General features: G+C 40.7%; 1 protein-coding gene across 1 annotated transcript in view; it reads right to left on the reverse strand.

The window, feature by feature from the left end:
• The window catches only part of lrrc1 (leucine rich repeat containing 1), a 69,507-nt gene extending 51,179 nt beyond the window's left edge, over positions 1 to 18,328 (reverse strand). Inside the window, exons 1-4 of the mRNA XM_023993652.3 lie at positions 17,748 to 18,328; positions 7,000 to 7,117; positions 4,870 to 4,948; positions 3,364 to 3,453 (exon numbers count right to left, since the gene is read on the reverse strand). Coding sequence (XP_023849420.1) covers positions 3,364 to 3,453; positions 4,870 to 4,948; positions 7,000 to 7,117; positions 17,748 to 17,906 — 446 coding nt within the window. The 5' untranslated portion in view covers positions 17,907 to 18,328. The remainder of the gene's footprint in view (positions 1 to 3,363; positions 3,454 to 4,869; positions 4,949 to 6,999; positions 7,118 to 17,747) is intronic.
• Positions 18,329 to 18,908: the final 580 nt, after the last annotated feature.

Here is an 18,908-nt window from a genome sequence, read left to right on the forward strand (position 1 = left end):
AACCCGTGGCTGTAGCTGCAGTGAGAGAGTGAGAGAGAAGCGTGCCTGTATCTCTCACAGAACTAGAATAAGATTCACTTTCTATGATCTCTCTCCACTCTGCTAGACATGAGCCTGCAACTCATCTCAACAGGGTTGCACTTCATTTATTTCCTCATAACCGCAGGAAAGGGGCTGCTGCAGCACCCCTGAACATTTTAAATACATTTGCGAAAGTTACAGAATTACTGCTGTCTGTTCAGAAAGAAATGAAATCATTCAGAATACTACACCAGGAGGAGGCATATTCATTTTGCCACAGACGATCAATAGCTTTTTTTCCTTCTTTTTTTTAATTGCCTAGCTGTGGATTGTGTGTAGCCCAATCAAAAGACATAGCCTACAGTCTGGAACACGCAGTAAATCTGTCAGTGAACAGCATGCAGCCAAAACAGGCATTGTGCAATATTTCTAATACAATAGAGGAAAAACACAGGTTGGAAAGCAAATGGCTCCTGCTGAAAAGAGAAGACTAGTCTGTCTGCTGTAGGCTACCAACATATTTTATTAACTTCCAAATAGGCCTATTAAGTGAACAGCATTGTTTTACAAAGTAAAACAAGACGAGATATGCTTTTGGCACGAGCGCATCGCCTAGGCTATTGATGGATTCAAGACTAGGTCATTTTTATTGAGCTCAGATTCTCAGTGTCTAAAGAGCCGGTCATTTCGATAATTTGTGCGCATTTAAAAAATATTCTACTAAAGACTCCAGTAATGTAAAATGACCTGGAATTGCATGAAATGCATTAATAAAAGGCCAAATTCTTCTCCGGACCTTAGGCTACAAAAATATTTCCCCATGTGTGCAACTAATGCAAGCGCCTCTACTCTACTGCTCTATTCCACTACGCAAATGCGATATGCATGCAATGCTTTATTATAAATGTGAATTACTTTTCATGCGTTCCAGTACCTCAGAGCCCCCCCAGGTTAACCCCCTCTCGTGCTCACATTTTGTTAAATGGTGCATTTCATTCAGTGACAGTATAATGAAATAAAATCCTAAAGTAGTTTTTGGAGGGAGGGAGGCAGCAAATCCTTTAACAAGTAATACTATTTGAATGGTCTACTGGCTCTGGAGCTTTTAATAGAGACAGGACAGTTGACAGTCTGTTCTTTGGTCTCAGGAAAAACATTAATAATGGGAGTAAAGCAAATAAAATGTGAGCCATGAAGTCTCAAACGGCGGGACAAACAGAGTAGAATTCTTCTTAATCTATACGCAATCTCTCCTGAATGACAGGCTAACCCTCTGCGGTGACTAACCCGACTGGGTCTTTCTGGATTCCCCCGTCACAACGTGAGGTTACTGGGCCAGATTAAAAGGACAGAGAGAAATCTCTTGTAGCTCTGATGCTTGCAGTTTTAGCCCTAGCATTTCAGATTACCCAGAGAGCCAACCAAACCACTCACAACATGCTGCCAGAGGCGCAACTTAACACTCACTAGGCCATACATTACGTTTTGCGACAGAGCCAGACCGCTGACTATTACCATGTTGAGTTGATAAGGTGTCAGTGCCATCCACCCCTATGACGGAGAGCTGCATGCGGTGTTGAGCCACACTAACTTGTTTTTCAACCGTGTTCTAGTTCTCAGTCATTAACTCCCCTAGTTGAGGGCAGATACTGACATGCCCCGACTCATTGAGTTATGCAAGTCTGATAGATGCATGATCTTAATTTGACCCCTACTGTCGCAGCAAAATAATCCTGCAGCAACAGGATTTGAACGTTAATCAATAATGTTGCTTGATCAGTGGTTAGGGTATTATCTGGTCAAAATTAGACAACATGACAAGTGCAACACTTAATATAACCGTGTGGTAGTGCATGTTCACTGAATTCATCTGCCTTTCCTGCGATAAGAAAATTCTCAGCTACAAAAGAGTGATCAAATTAAGATCTAACATCTGTATGGTACACATGCCTTTGGCGGAGGTAGAATCCTATGCCATCAGGAGGTAGACGAAATAGCTCTGAAAACGGATCTGTTATCCCTGAACCCTCTAAAACACTCTGCATTGGAGTCGGATCCAGTGGAAAGCCAATAGAGAAATCTATCTGTCAAACTGGGAAAGTAAGAGCATAGATCAATGGCTCAAATGCAAAAACACTGATATGGTATATCAATGCTGGATGATTTCCAGCCTGGGTTATCCAAATGTAGCTACTACAATGGTGTCTAGGTGAGATGTTAGCTGGCCACATTGATAATTGTAATTTCGGAAACATGGTACTAAAATCTTGTGTAATTGCATCAGATGCTCGATTAAGTTCTGGGGGCAGATGTGTTGAAAAGACACTAGAACGAGGAGAAGAAGCAGAGCGTCAGCTTCACCCCCCTCTCTCTCTGAAGTTACAGTCAATGGGACAAATATCCCCTTTGGAAATTCGAAAGATGCGAACACCTTTGAAATTGTGATTTGTTTAAATGATCAGTGATGAAAAATCTAAACAAAGGTTCTCAGTTGTCACGTCCTACAATCGGTTGACAGACAGTACGATACCATTTATGTTGCGTGAGCCTGTCCGAGAGATTAACAGCGGTGTAGAAAAGTGTTTTTTCTATAAATCCATAAAGCCTACACCTTTTGTGTACAACCTCATGTGGTGATATAATTTCAGTCCTCCACAGCTAGATGAGTGAATGGATGAACAATCAATATCTGGGCTAATGCTCTCCATTTATACACGAGTAGGTCCGTCTTAACATTAACTGTCACGGAGCTCTTACTAGGTCACCATGGTAACTCAGATGAACACAGATTTAATAGGACTTAATAGAGCTGAGCGCAATGAGTGTAACATTACTTCAAGTCTATAATCTAGACCTACTAATCACGTAGCGAGAAAACCAAGACTGAATCATTCTGCAAAATACCATCTGTGTATTAATCATGTAAGGCTATGCTATATACAGTAATCCCTAATTTACAGCAATATGTCAAATCAATTGCTCCGTGCTTTATTAATCCTTTATCTGAAGGAAGAGAGCGCTGGCATTCTTCTGCAAGTGAAACATCAAGGAACATGGCACGCTGGAGAAAATTACACAGGAAATTAACAGGGCCACTGGGGATAGAGAAGGACAGGGAAGAAGCAGAATCTGCTGATAAAACTAGCCCTGTAAATTTATCTGCCATAAATCCAATAACACCATTCTTGTCCCTTTGTGAAATTATACACCGAATCCTCATAAAAATGACCAAAAGATTCATTTTAAATATTATTAATATAAAAAAGACGATTCTGTATGAAAAGGACGATGAAGCAAATGTTGTTTTTGTTTTTTTTAAGACTAAAAGGATGAGGTACTTACTTTCCAATGTTTTCAGGAAGAATCTGCAACGAAATGTCATTGATGGAAAGGCAAGTTAAATTCTGGAGCTCTGAAAAACTCTCAGGCAATCTGGAAAAACAAGAGGCATTCAAATATACATCAGATCCTTGCGAGATGACAATAAATGGATGCAGATTCTTGAAAATCTATGGATCTGACTGTATTAATAGGCAATAAGGAAACATCCATAAAATATACTATAAAGCTGACATAGGCCAACTACTTTCCTCTGACAGGAAAGTGTCTGATCAACAGGAACTAACTTTCCATTTGATATATTATGGTTTTAAGCCTTTGTGATCTGATTCACTCCTATCTAAAAAATTGTCACCCAGAGATATATTTTTTACATTTTAGTCATTTATCCACAGTGACTTACAGGAGCAATTAGGGTTAAGTGCCTTGCTCAAGGGCACATTGACATATTTTTCACTTAGTCGGCTCAGGGATTCAAACCAGCAACTTTTCAATTACTGGCTAAAAGCTCTTAACTATTAGGCTACCTGCCGCCCACTCATATTTAACATGGTAACCCAGAGACAATCTCCGACACACAATGCTACTGTCAGTGTGGGAGAGTGAAAGTTTTATTTGTGGGTAGTAATGCCTGGCCACATTTCATTCCAAATCACAACGCTTAAACATGTTGTATCATCTGCAGGTCAGTCACAGAGTGGCAGCTATATATTATCTTCCTGGGAACTGAGTAAAGCTTTCCAACAAGAACATCTAGGCCCTTCAAACTCAACTCTGAACCTTGAAGCCAGTTCCACTGCATTTCCCCATTGTTATCCTCTGATCAGGGATTGATTTAGACACCAGGTGGGTGCAATTCATTATCAGGTAGAACAGAAAACCAGCAGGCTCCGGATCTCGTAGGGTAATAGTTGAATACCCCTGATCTAGGCCATATGTACAGTACCAATGTGCAGCTAATCACACAGCCCAGTGCATGGCCAGTCCCAAACTGAACCATATGGCATTGTGGCTTTGCCTCCACTGGGGTGCAAATTAAACACAGACCTCACCATGAGACCAGAGGACGCTGGTGGAAGGCGCTATAGGGGGACTACAATGAGCCTGTCCTCCTATAGCTCTTCCCACCAGCCTCCTCTGCATGAGAGAGCTGACAGGAAAACTAGGGGGGGGGGAAATATCCCATACAATTATATTCATTAACTTAAATGACTAGTTCATGCTAATTGAACAATATTTTTGTTAAATGCTGTCAGATAGACTAGTTAAAGCAACAAATAAATGCTGTCTGAAGATGTACCTATATAAAAAAGTTATTCCATTTTCCTTCCAGTATAGTTCTTACTTACAACAGTCTGCTAGTGTTCAAACGATTCTTACTCTGTTGAAGTTGTCATGCAGTTCCTACATACAGCCTACTATAGTGCTACTACACCGCTGTAATGTCCGTCTTGTTATCCTTCCCATTCGCTAAACATTTATGGAGACATGAATTCAAAGTTCAGTTACCTTGTTAATGGGTTTCCACTAAAGTCTGCTACTTGGAGAGCTTTACAGTAAGAAATGGTCTCTGGAATTTCTATGATGTCTATATGAGGGAGGAAAGAACTTCATGTTAGAAACATCTTGATCAACACCCTGTAAATGGTATTGAGAAACACACTAAACACTGGCATAAAATGAAGACCGGTTTTGTTAGCCAGGCCTGAGATTTCTTGGCCAAACTATAACGTGCCTCAGTCAAGATTACAACTTAGTTCAGAACGTCCATCCAACTAGGCATTCCACTTAAAGCTAGTGATCCAGACAATGTTAATAGATATCCATAAAGGAGAAACGTCTATTTAGAATCACCACAAAATGATTATGGTTGTGGTGGCAAACATAGAGAGCTGCATGTGAAACTGCCATTTGAACTTCTATAAATCAACATAATTAGCATTCTGGATTTTGTCCTACTGGGAAGCTCTGCGATGGCAGCTCTCTGAGAAATGTTAACCCTTTGTCCAGAAGTTATGGGAGAAACCACACCAATATGTCTCTGAAAATATGTTGGGTCTGTACAGTGAAGGGGATTGATAGCACTGAATGGTGGTTTGAGCTACTTCTATTGCTTGTCCGGCATTTATTGCATTTTCTAACAAAGAGCCTAGTCATAACTGAGGCATTATCAAAATAAGCAGGCAGTTTAAAATGTCTTCATTCATAGCACCAGTGGTCGAGTCAATGAGAGTTTAGGCCTGTTTGGTGGGGCTGAAAATCCCTCCAACCAAGTGTTTATAGTAGGGATGTGACAAATGTAAAATTAAAAACGTTTAAACTACCATTTATTGTTTAAACGATAAGAAAGAAAAAAAAATCTTCAAATTACATGAATTCACAATTCAGATATGGTCCAGCTTTTGACCGCCAGGTGGCAATGCAGTTCAATCAACCACAGACCTGGCTGGCTACCAGACGGTCGCCACTAGTTACCACAGTCACAAAGTCATAAAGCCCGCCTATTTCTACAATTTCTCTTCTTAAAATGTGGTTTTAAACGTAACCTTAACCACACCGCTACCCTTTTGGTTTGTTGTAGCGATGTATGACAGCGTGTTCATAGACGTCCAACAATCTGTTCTGCCACGTATGGTGTTTAAGAGCTTTGTAGGGCTATTTGCAGAGCAATCATTGTATAATTTATCCATCTGGGCCATCACGGTTTTTCAGCATGGCATCTTGTAATCTGGTTCTAGACATACCATTAGGGCAACATTGAAGCCGAAGTCATCTACCATAGACAAATGGCTGCATATCAACTGCAATCAGCGCTGCAATTCTGACTCCGTCCCTTATCTCACTGCTGCCAGCAACGGGTTGGGTTTCACGGTGCCTCCCATTCAGCATTGCACCTGTAGCTCAATTCCACCTTGCAAAGTTTGCATTTCACAACCTTCTCATTTAACTTCTCAAAGTATTGCCATACAGGACTTTGCTACTGTCGTTTCCGGTCTCACTCGCTGCCATTTTTTCAACTGTTAACGAGGATGACGTGCAGAGATCTTTATATTCATGGCAAATAATTTGAAAGATGCATATCTCCTCCTACTAACGTTACAACATTGTTGCATTAGGTGTATATTTAAAGGTGCAATACGCAGAAATCGAGCAGCCATTTCCTGGTTGCTAAAATTCGAACAGTTCTCTAAATTTCAATTTGTTGCAAAACAATCATCTAAACCAATTAAATATTTTTAATACCCCAAAATATTGTATTTTCAGCTGTTTGTATCTGGTGTACAAAACCGAAAGCAAAAGACGCAAAAACAAAACTTAAGACTGGAAGCATAGAAGTAGTGCACATAGAACATCTACTGCTTCTTAGACTTGCTTTCAATGAGAATAACAGATTTATAACTCACATTTCTATGTGAATTTAGTTGGGTCGCCCAAAAAGATACATATTGCAGTTTCAATTTTTTTATTTATTTAACCTGTTTGTTAGTGGTAGTTTTGATAACTGCACTGTGATTTTAACTTTGTATAAACATTTTTTTTTTTAAAGTAAAACACTTTAGTTTTTCTTTTTTTATGTTAACAATCCCAATTTTGTTTAAACGTCACACCCCTAGTTTAGAGCAGTGGTTCTCTTCTCACCATTACGAGAGACATCAAGTTCTACCAGCTGCATGAAGTTGGCTATCTCTGGTGGAAGCCTATGGATCTCGTTGTCACTCAGGCCCAGCTTCCGTAGCTTTACCAGCTGAAAAAATGGCTGAAAAAGACAACACACATTAGATTAGCAGTAGGCCTACAGTTGACATGGACATAGGAAACATTCAGTGTGAACAAACACGATACAACATGGTGATCAATAGCTTAGTCCCATCCTGAAAATGTGATGCAACAGTAGTATGTTGATAAAACAAAACATTTCCCAGATTGAACCAGATTAAAATGTTGAGTGAGTCTTACCATACTTGTCCACAAATCAACTCAGTAAATAAGTTTAAACCAGCAAAAAGTAAAGCAATTAGGCCTAAGAGTGGTGGTCAGTGGCCTGGGAAATATTGTTCAGTTCCTACCCAGTTCTCTGACGTAATCATCTATTCTTCTGGATGATGACCTACTTGGATGGTGCCTTATCCTGACACTGCCAGGCACCCCAAGTCAACATGCAATTTAACCGTCTCCGTTTCATAGATATAAAAATTACTCCCCAAAAGGACCTGCTTCAAAAACAGACAATTTCAAGAACACTATGTAAGATGGTTGGAAATGCTTCTAAATCAGAACAATGTCCTGCACACTGAACAATGTCCTGCACAAGTCTCATTATAGATCTCCACTACTAACTGAAAGCGATATCACAATCTTCATTGTCTTTTCACAGAAGTCGTGAGGGAATTATATATATAGCCCTCCACTTTAATTGAATTATGAATAATAGGCTACTGGTATAAAAAAAAAAATCTCAGATGAAGTAGGACTATTTTAAGGACAAGTAGTCTACTTTGATTGCAAACCCAAGGCAATCAGTGATGACGGTGAACTGGACTCCAATTAGCATTTAAGAGCACACTCAATCTAGGCTTCCACCTTTGACATATTCTACCTGCAATTAACTGCAAATGTATCCTAGACCTTCTACTGGTAAGTAAACCTACAGAAAAGTATGAGATTTAAGCACTTTAGGACAAAGAGAGTTAGCCTAGCATAAAGGCTATTTAGGATAAATAACCTAACGTTTGAACGGTGGCAAAGTTGTGGGATAGGACTAACTTCAACCTACATGTATTGACCTGACTAGGCCTACTCAGAATGAATCAGTTAGACAATGACAAGCTAAAATGGAGACTAGAGACAATTTACTAAACAAGCTAATACGCCTACATGCCTTTCGTGTCGACTATGCTTGTGCTGTTCCCTGTTTGTTTTTTTTTAAATGCTGTTGTTGTGTTTGTCGGAAATTTACATTTTCCTGTTCACAATACCGCATTCTTCTACGTCCACAACAAACCTAGCCTAATCAGAACTGGACTGAAAACAGGTATTCATGGGACGGAGACACAGACAGACACACCCAGACAAGACAGCCCTAGATGAAACTAACACAGGTTTCATCGCATGTTTGTCATGACCTGAAACTCATGGTTTCAACAACCTTATGACCAGACAGAGAGAGGAGCATACAAGCCTCTATTCTGTTCATTATAAATATAGACTAGGTCTTGGTCTGTTCTAATGTCCCAACAACAAGTTGAATCAGCCGTTCCAGAGTACAATGTCAGAAACAGGAACGGCAGGTTAGGCTTTCGTTCACCCCCCACGGCACGCCCCCAACTCATCCAATAGGCTAGAAGTACTGCTGTACACACCTTTTCTATTCATATTACTGTCCATAAAAAACACACACATAACAAAAATATTAAACGCAACATGTAACAATTTCAAAGATTTTACAGAGTTAGTTCATTTAAGGAAATCAGTCAATTGACATAAATTTATTAGGCCCAAATCTATGGATTTCACATGACTGGGCAGGGGTGCAGCCATGGGCGGGCATAGGCCCACCCACTTGGGAGCCAGGCCCACCCACTTGGGAGCCAGGCCCAGTCAATCAGAATTAGTTTTTCCCCATAAAAGGGCTTTATACTCCTCAACACCCATCCCCCCTCAGACGATCCCACAGGTGAAGAAACCGGATGCAGAGATCCATGGCTGGCGTGGTTACATGTGGTCTATGGTTGAGAGGCCAGTTGGACATCCCTCAAAACTAGAGACGTGGCATTGTGTTGTGTGACAAAACTCCACATTTTAGAGTGGCTTTTTAAATTGTCCACAGCACAAGATGCACCTGTGTAATGATRATGCTGTTCAATCTGCTTCTTGATATGCCACACCTGTCAAGTGGATGGATTATTTTGGCAAAAGAGAAATGCTCACGAACAGGGCTGTAAACAAATGTGTGCATAAAATGAAAGAAATAAGCTTTTTGTGCATTTTTTAATCTCAGCTCATGAAACATGGGACCAACACTTTACATGTTTCGTTTATATTTATATTTCAGACGGATATTGCTCATCCTGATATATCTTTATTTTGGGGATTTGTGTATTGTTAGGTAGGACTGCACTGTTGGGGTTAGGAACAAGCATTTCACTGCACCTGCGATAACATCTGCAAAATATGTGTACAGAACAAATAAAATTWGAATGATTTGATTTGCACCATGAAAACTGAAATAATAAACCGTTCCACTCAAGTCAATATTTGGGTTATCCTAGATTCAACTGAGGGGTATCCTAATGACTCCCACAAACTAAACTTTCAATTTGTCTCTATACCAGTTTCTTTACAAAAGGAAGAGCTCCTGTTTAAAAATAGAAAAATATCAACAAAAGAAAAATCTAGTAGACAACAGAGTTGAACTCCCCTCAGCTTGTACAGCATAGCAGGGTTAGAGTGATCTGTTAATTTGGTCTTTTTGAAATAGGCTATTTCATGATTTAACGCCAAAGGTATTAGCTTGAAAACTGAAAAAAAAAACTAGCCTACAATTAACCTAGTTTAACCTAGGCATATTCCCTGTGGCCTAGCTCAAAGGTTCTCTAAACTAAACTGAACAAGCCTGATTAAGACCATTCAAAGTCATAGGTGCTCAAGGACGACTTGTTCAAACAGATGCCAAAATGAATTAACTTAACCTAACAAACTACCGGTACTGACTCTGTCTAGCCTATATAAAATGAGGGGCCCCAAGAGGTTAAACAAACCAAAATGGCTAGGGGTAAAGGGGTTTGTCAAACATTCCAAGCCATTTGACATGGTTACTTTCTACAACATCTTTCATAGTTTTCAAGGGGAAATTATTGCCTAGATCAGGGTTCCCAACTGGAGTCACCCCAAGTTCTGAGCGAAACAAATCTCACGTTTTTTGGGGAGTGGACATAAGACTCAAACACCTGTAAATCAGCTCAGTGATTTTCCTTTTGGAAATCTGTTCCAAAATATTCCCATGCATAAAAGAGATATGCGATTGTATACAAATGTAAGCAAGGTTTGAAATTATTATGTTTAAGTCAAATATCTATTTGGCCTTATTTTGGTCAATTAGCAGTCTACCATCCGCTCCAAAAAATTATTAATACAATTAAAAAAATGTCCAGCGGCTAAATTGAGTTGATAATCCCTGCCCTAGATGAAGACATTACGGTGTGGTCTATGAGGACTAAAGGTGTCAGCATGTTTAAGTTTAGCTGCGGCTAGCTGAAGTATACCCGAAACTATGCGAAAACACTCGTTCTCTCTCTTAAAAGACCTTGTGCTTTTTTTTCTCGTTTTTCAAGCAAATAGTACTGTTTGACCATTTTGAGACACCAAAGCCAGAATACGCTTCCTCAAAATAGTCAGAATTAATCTTAGATACCACAAGACATCTGTCATTAATTATGAAGATTTTGCAGAGGAGATCTTAGATGTAAAATTGTGTGACTAAGATGTTTGGTGCAGTATTTCTCAAATGAAAAAAATGTGCATTAAAACGAGTCATCTCTCGTTGAATTACAAAATACTTAATTGAAGAATCCCTACAGTTGACCAATCACGAACGAAGGGGCGTAGACGTCAGCTTCCGAACTTCAGCTGACCTCGAGAAAAACTAGCGTGCCCGAACAGCCGAAAAAACCCTTACCAAATTCCAAAACAAAAAAAAACATCACAAAATCTAGTCATAATATGTGACCGACCGGCTCAATCTCATGTAGCAAAATTTGAAATTGTGTATTTTAGCTAGCTAAACAATGAACCATTAACTCAATGTTACTACCCTGCATGAATCTGAAGGTAGCTAACCAACCAGGTTCAATGTTAGCTAGCTAGCTAACATTAGACCCAGGGTTGACCAACGCTCTTCCTGGAGATCTAATGTCCTGTAGATTCAGTCCAACCCTAAATTAGCATATCTGATTCAGCTAGTTAAGGTATTGTTGTGCAGCTAAAATTAGTAGAATCAGGTGTGTTAAATTAGGGTTGGACTGAAAACCCACAGGACAGTAGATTTCCAGGAAGAGGGTTGGGCAGCCCTGCATTAGGCTATAACTGGCAATGAAAATGGCTCAGATACGAATAATATTACGATACAGATCACACTTGTAACGTTAGCTAACAAGCCAGCCAGTTAACTTTAGCTAGCAACGTAACAGTATGCTTTAACTTGAAATGAAAACGACTGACAAAATTAGAAATGTATTATAACTGAAATACATGGATGGATGCTACTCCGTCTCTGTCATGGATGCCATGGTTTCCCTTAGTTTGAAGATGTAATCCGGAGACAGGTATTTTCTCCAGCCTTCTGTGTTCTCTTTTCGAGAACATTGAATCTCCTTAGCTATCATACTCTAATTCCACTGATTTCAAAACTCGGACCACCAGAAAGTGGAGAGCAACACTGATAACTTTCAACAACAAAAAAGCTGCGTTAGAAAGGATTACCTACAAATACTACAGTTCGGATTGGTCTGCTAAATCCAAATTCATCTCTCGGCATGTCCAGCCCATCCATTATCTCAGCCAATCATGGCTAGCAGGAAGGTTCCTGACTTTTTCCATGGCTAAACCAACTAGGCTCATAATTTAACCATTTTATTCATATTTACAGATGGCATACACGTTTGTTAGTAATGCACATGAAAGTTCACATGTTCCAGAAGGCATTTGACAAAAAACTAATTTTGATCAAATAAAAAAAGTTTACGTTCAAATGGCTCTCCTGCAGTGGTGTAAGGTACTTACGTAAAATACTTTAAAGTACAACTTAAATAGTTTTCGGGTATCTGTCCTTTATTTATATTTTTGCAAATTTCACTTTTACTTCACTACATTCCTAAAGAAAATAATTTACTTTTTACTCCATTTCCCCTGACACCAAAAAGTAATCATTACATTGACAGGAAAATGGTCCAATTCACTCACTTATCAAGAGAACATCCCCGGTCATCCCTACTGCCTCTGATCTGGCGGACTCACTAAACACAAAATTCTTCTTTTGTAAAGTATGTCTGAGTGTTGGTGTGCCCCTGGCTATCCATTAAAAAAAWATATATATATTTTTTTTAAGTATACAAATTGTGCCGTCTGGTTTGCTTAATAAAACTAATTTGATACTTAAGTACATTTTTGCAATTCCATTTACTTTTGATACTTAACTATATTAAACCAAATACTTTTAGACTTTCCGCAACATCCGCACTGAGCTAAAGGGTAGAGCTGCCGCATTCAAGGAGCGGGACAATCTCGGAAGATTATAAGAAATCTCGCTATGCTCTCCGACAAACCATCAAAATAAGCAAAGCGTCAATACAGGCATAAGATTGAATTGTACTGCTCCGACGCTCGTCGGATGTGGCAGGGCTTGCAAACTATTACAGACTACAAAGGGAAGCACAGCTGCGAGCTGCCCAGTGACGCGAGCCTACCAGACGAGCTAAAATACTTCTACGCTCGCTTCGAGGCAAGCAACACTGAAGCATGCATGAGAGAATCAGCTGTTCCGGACGACTGTGTGATCACGCTTTCCGTAGCCGATGTGAGTAAGACCTTTAAAACAGGTCAACATTCACAAGGCCGCAGGGCCAGACGGATTACCAGGACGTGTACTCCGAGCATGCGCTGACCAACTGGCAAATGTCTTCACTGACAGTTTCGACCTGTCCCTGACTGTCTAATACCAACATGTTTCAAGCTGACCACCATAGTCCCTGTGCCCAAGAAAAATAAGGTAACCTACCTAAATGACTACCGACCCGTAGCACTCACGTCTGTAGCCATGAAGTGCTTTGAAAGGCTGGTCATGGCTCACAACACCATTATCCCAGAAACCCTAGACCCACTCCAATTTGTATACCGCCCCAACATATCCACAGATGATGCAATCTCTATTGCACTCCATACTGCCATTTCCCATCTGGACAAAAGGAACACCTATGTGAGAATGCTTATCATTGACTACAGCTCAGTGTTCAACACCATKGTGCCCTCAAAGCTCATCACTAAGCTAAAGGACCCTGGGACTAAACACCTCCCTCTGCAACTGGATACTGGACTTCCTGTCAGGCTGCCCCCAGGTGGTAAGGGTAGGTAACATCTGCCACGCTGATCCTCAACACTGGGACCCCACAGGGGTGCGTGGTCAGTCCCCTCCTGCACTCCCTGTTCACTCATGACTGCATGGCCAGGCACGACTCCAATACCATCATTAAGTTTGCTGACGACAACAGTGGTAGGCTTGATCACCGACATTCATGAGACAGCCTATAGGGAGGAGGTCAGAGATCTGACCGTGTGGTACCAGGATAACAACCTCTCCCTCAATGTGATCAAGACAAAGGAGATGATTGTGGACTAGAGGAAAAGGAGGACCGAGCACGCCCCCATTCTCGTCAATGGGTGTCCACATCACCAACAAACTATCATGGTCCAAACACACCAAGACAGTTTTGAGGAAGGTACACCAAAGCCTATTCCCCCTCAGGAGGCTGAAAAGACTTGGTATGGGTCCTCAGATCCTGTACAGCCCAGTACATCACTGGGGCCAAGTGTCTTGCCATCCAGGACCTCTATACCAGGCGGTGTCAGAGGAAGGCCCTAAAAATGGTCAAAGACTCCAGCCACCCCAGTCATAGACTGTTCTTTCTGCTACCGCACGGCAAGCTGTACCGGAGTCTAGGTCCAAAACACTTCTAAACAGCTTCTACCCCCAAGCCATAAGACTTCTGAACATCTAATCAAATGGCTACCCAGACTATTTGCATTGTCCGCCCCCCTCCTTTTATGCTGCTGCTACTTTGTTTATCATCTATCCATAGTCACTTTAACTTCACCTACTTGTACATATTACCTCAATTATCTAGACTAACCTGTGCCCCCGCACATTGACTCGGTACCCCTGTATATAGCCTCGTCACTTATTTTACTGCTGCTCTTTAATTATTTTTTACTGAACACTTGTTTTTCTTAAAACTGCATTGTTGGTTAAGGGCTTGTAAGTAAGCATTTCACTGTAAAGTCTACACCTGTTGTATTCAGCGCATGTGACAAATAAAATTCATTTTAAAGTAGTATTTTACTGGGTGACTTTCACTTGAGTCATTTTCTATTAAGGTATCTTTACTTTTACACAAGTATGACAATTGAGTACTTTTTCCACCACTGCTCTCCTGTGAAGTAGTGATGCGCGACATACACCTTCCTGAAACAAGTCACATATGAATGAACTCTTTCGGCTTGGAAGCATGCGGATGCCTTAAGACTACTAATTTGATGCCTGTGTTGCTAAGTTGACAACACCTAGGCTAGCCTACATCTTAAAAGCTACAAATTGGATGAGAAGAACAGTTTTGATTAGGACTGGCTTTGGTATATTAGGCGAAGTTAGCACATCTGTAAATACTTAACATAAAGACAATGGCAATGAACTTCAAAGGTGATGCTAGGCCTAGAGCTTGACAGAACAAAGGAAGACTCATGTTGCGCCATAACACCCTGATACTGACTGCACCTTTGTTAACAACTTCCTTGTTTTCATGGCTCAATGTGAGGAAGAACAGACCTGCTGGCTGTCAGACATGACTAAGGCATCTTATCGCTCAACAAACTAGATGGCTGGTTCTTCTTATACTAGGCTCCTATGCCCTTTAGTCTACTGAGGTCAGACTAAATTCCACATTGGTGATTGGGACTTTTGAATAGCCTAGGCCACCCTATGCCAAATGTGTGGGGAAAAAATGTAGAGGGGGTGGGGAAATAAAGCTATAGCCTATTAATTTGTCAAATTTTCACCTCTTCAAATAAGCATTTCTGAAAATGTAATGAGGCATCTCTTTATAATCAAAATCCCAAACTACCAATTTCTACTGATATCTAGACCAGCCTAATGCAGAATGATCAACATCTCAGAAATGAGATGTGGTAGGCTAGTGCTGGAGTTAGGTGAACAGCTCCCTTTTTTTCTGGAGTTCCTACTATTTAGGCTAAGTGAAGATGTAAAAGTAAAATAGCCTAGGACAGGGCCGAGTTTGGGAAATGATAGCCTAGGCTATAGGCAACAGATATACTAACAGGACTTGGAGAGATCACTAGCTCTATTGACAATGGCACAGCTAGTTCTACAAGTTAGGCTAGCTAGGCTAGCCTGCAAGTACAGTATATGCAGTTATACATCCCTTGCTTGATTCCTCAATGAAAGGAACACCTGATATGTATCCTCAAAATCTAGGCTACTTCTTGTCCAATCATTCACACCTGACCATTTGCTATCCCCCCCAAAAATCAGAGATTTATTTAACCACTAATAAACTAACACAAATCTTCTGGCAATTGTAGTGCACCAAACGGTTCATTTCTCTGTAGACGAGTTCCTCGCCAACACTCATGAGAAAGTGATGGAAAAGAGGAAAAACCAGAAACGTGGCCAACTCACTCCCGTTTCATGTTTCCACAAGTTGATAAAAAGCCCAGTCTGCATTTTCTCTGCAATGACTCCCTTTCAAGAAGAAAATAAATGTATCACGGTATTATGTAGGCTATATAGAAAGCTATATGATTAACTTAATTAACTAAGCAAGTCAGTTAAGAACAAATTCTTATTTATAAATGACAGCCTACCCCGCCCAAACCCGGACGATGCTTGACCAATTGTGCGCCGCTCTATGGGACCCCAAATCACGGCCGGATGTGATACAGCCTGGATGATCCCAATTTTTCCTCAACTCATCTTGAAACAGACAGGCTATATTCTTCATGGTGTACCATTGTCACAACAACCCAATGGTGAACACACTCATACTATAGGCCTGTCTAGTGTTAAGGCAAGTGTTACATCACCTTGGTTGCAAATCTGATGAGACCACACAATGAGCAGAGCACAGTACAACAGTTACCTGGATAATCTATACTGTTGGACTCAAGATGAGTTCATTTAGCTAGCCGAGATGGTATTAGTTGCATGTGAAGTAACACCAACAATGGTTGTGGTCCATCTTACTGCATGGAATGCAATGCAAGGGCGTAACCCTCTTCCCCTCCGACTCTCGGCACGAAGAAATTACATGCGAACTTAAAGAATGATGACTGGGATGAAAATGTATGTTTGCTGAAAACATTGTTTTCAAGAAACTATTAAAGTTTGACAACCCTGTTTGTAAGCATTTAAATGATATCAAACTCAACCTTAATCATGGATGACTCATGGTATGGTGGTGTATGCAAAATGGGTCAACTTTGAGCACCTCTATCTCCTGAATGTTCTGGCACTGTGACCTGAATTTCAGGTCCAAAGTCACTGTCTGACCACTTTTACGATGTGCAAATATGTATGGGAGGTTACGATCAAATCAAAAGGGGTGCGGCCAAAAAGGTTAAAAAAAAAAAAAATGGAACAAGCCCTTTATCTTTCAAATACCAGTTCCATATAGTCTCTACACAGCCAGATAAATGTGTGAATCATGCTGATCTATTTTTTTTTTTTTTTATGTAGCTAGGCTATTCAATGAAGACGTTCGTAGCCAACTAGTCATCCTCATAATAAAGATTAAATTACATGACAGTAGAAATTGTAACTTGTTGGAGCAGCAGAAGTGTTGCAGTTTGCAATATGTCAAATAATAGCGCGCGCATCATTTCAAAACAGTCCCCAACATGGGAAATTAATACCACATGCGGTGTCCTCTGTCCAGGGTCTTGGCTAGAAGGGATCCAGCTTGTCATTTTAACGTCAGATTTGACTTTCCGTAGCAGGTTGGGATGTCACCCAGTAGGTTAGAATAATTAGGTTATGGTTAGCTCAACCGTACACCAAAAAATATATACTTCTGATGTTAATTTGACAAAAGCTGTATCCCTTCTTGCCACTCGGGGGTCCGGAGCGGCGCAGCGGAATAAGGTATTGCATCTCAGTGCTAGAGGCGTCATTACAGACCCGGGTTCGATTKRAGGCTGTATCACAACCTGTCGTGATAGAGAGTCCCATGGGGCGGCGCAGAGTTGTCCGGGTTTGGCCGGATTAGGCCGTCATTGTAAATAAGTTGTTCTTAACTGACTTGCCTAATTAAATAATGGTTAAATTAATAACCTTTTTTTTAAAGATCTCTGTCCGGTCCAGACGAATTGCAATATTGTATAATGATTATGTCCCCATGAATTGAAATCATGTACCCAAATCACCTGTTCCACGTAACCTGTATAAACGGTAGGTTATTTTCCATGGCATAAATAACTCGTCATTGATTACATTTAAATTTACAACTATTTTTTCCTGACATGACACCACGTAACATTACATCTCATCAGTGAACTATGCATAATACAGTTTTAGTTAAGCCAGCTAGCAAACACATTCTGCTTACCTTGGGCAAGTCGCGGAGTTGGTTAGCGTCCAGCAAAAGTTCCTCCAAACTCCGACTGTAGCGGTAGATCTCATCCGGGACGTACAACAGAGAGCAGTGCCGCTTATCGATCAATTCAACATGACGGTTGCACCGCCACAGAGGTATACAGTGAAACATCACCGGGTGATGGCAAAATCCGTTCTTAAAAAATATCCCGAATAGACGTCCAGTTAAAGAAACGGAAGGCGCAACTGAATACGGCCACCTAGCTACTAGATTGCTTGCCGAACACTTTCTTGCAGTTGTTAGAACGAATTTCCAAAGCAAACATCTTAACCACCTCCCCCAGGCGTAAATAAATACCACTGGGCACCATGGAATAAAAACGGTGTCTAGCGCTCTCACATTCAATACTTTTGTAGGCTTGGTTTTTTATTCTTTACTCACGTCGCCTCTGGAATGTTAGTTTTTCTAATCGGCTCCCGAAAACGAACACATCTCTGTTTAGATAGGTCTCATTTCGTGTAGCCTACTGTTTTTGTTGTCCCAGAGTTATTTTCCTCTCAGACCAGTGGTGTACTCATTCGTCAGATTCTGTTGCCAAATGTTTCTTAAACGGAAGCAAACGGAACGACATGGGCGGGACTTACCTGAATTAGTCCAATAGAAACTATCGTTTAAGTTGCAAAACGTTTCTGCAACTGTTTGGACTAATGATTACACCCCTGTTTCTGACCCGGAACATTCACTCCCTCGTTTCAATCTGACGTCACCATTCCTAACTGCTCCTCCCTTTGTATTTCACTCACACCCTCTGGAAAAGTAGAAGCAAGAGGGAGGATCGCGATTGAATCAGTAGCCTTTCTTCAGTTGGCCTACTGTACCTCAGCTCAGTGTTATTTTAGCCTGAAATATCCTAGTTGTGTCTTTTATACTCTGTTCTTAATACAGTTTATTCTGGGAGTTATGCTCCCGAGTGGTGCAGTGGTCAAAGGCACTGGATCTCAGTGCAAGAGGCACCACTACAGTCCCTGGTTCGAATCCAGGCTGTGATTGGGAGTCCCATAGGGCAGCACACAATTGGCCCAGCATTGTCCGGGTTTGGTAGTCATTGTAAATAAGAATTTGTTCTTAACTGACTTGCCTAGTTGTTGGTTCAATTTAAATATACACACACTA

Source organism: Salvelinus sp. IW2-2015, linkage group LG8 (genome assembly GCF_002910315.2).
Source record: "Salvelinus sp. IW2-2015 linkage group LG8, ASM291031v2, whole genome shotgun sequence".
NCBI classification, from domain to species: domain Eukaryota; kingdom Metazoa; phylum Chordata; class Actinopteri; order Salmoniformes; family Salmonidae; genus Salvelinus; species Salvelinus sp. IW2-2015.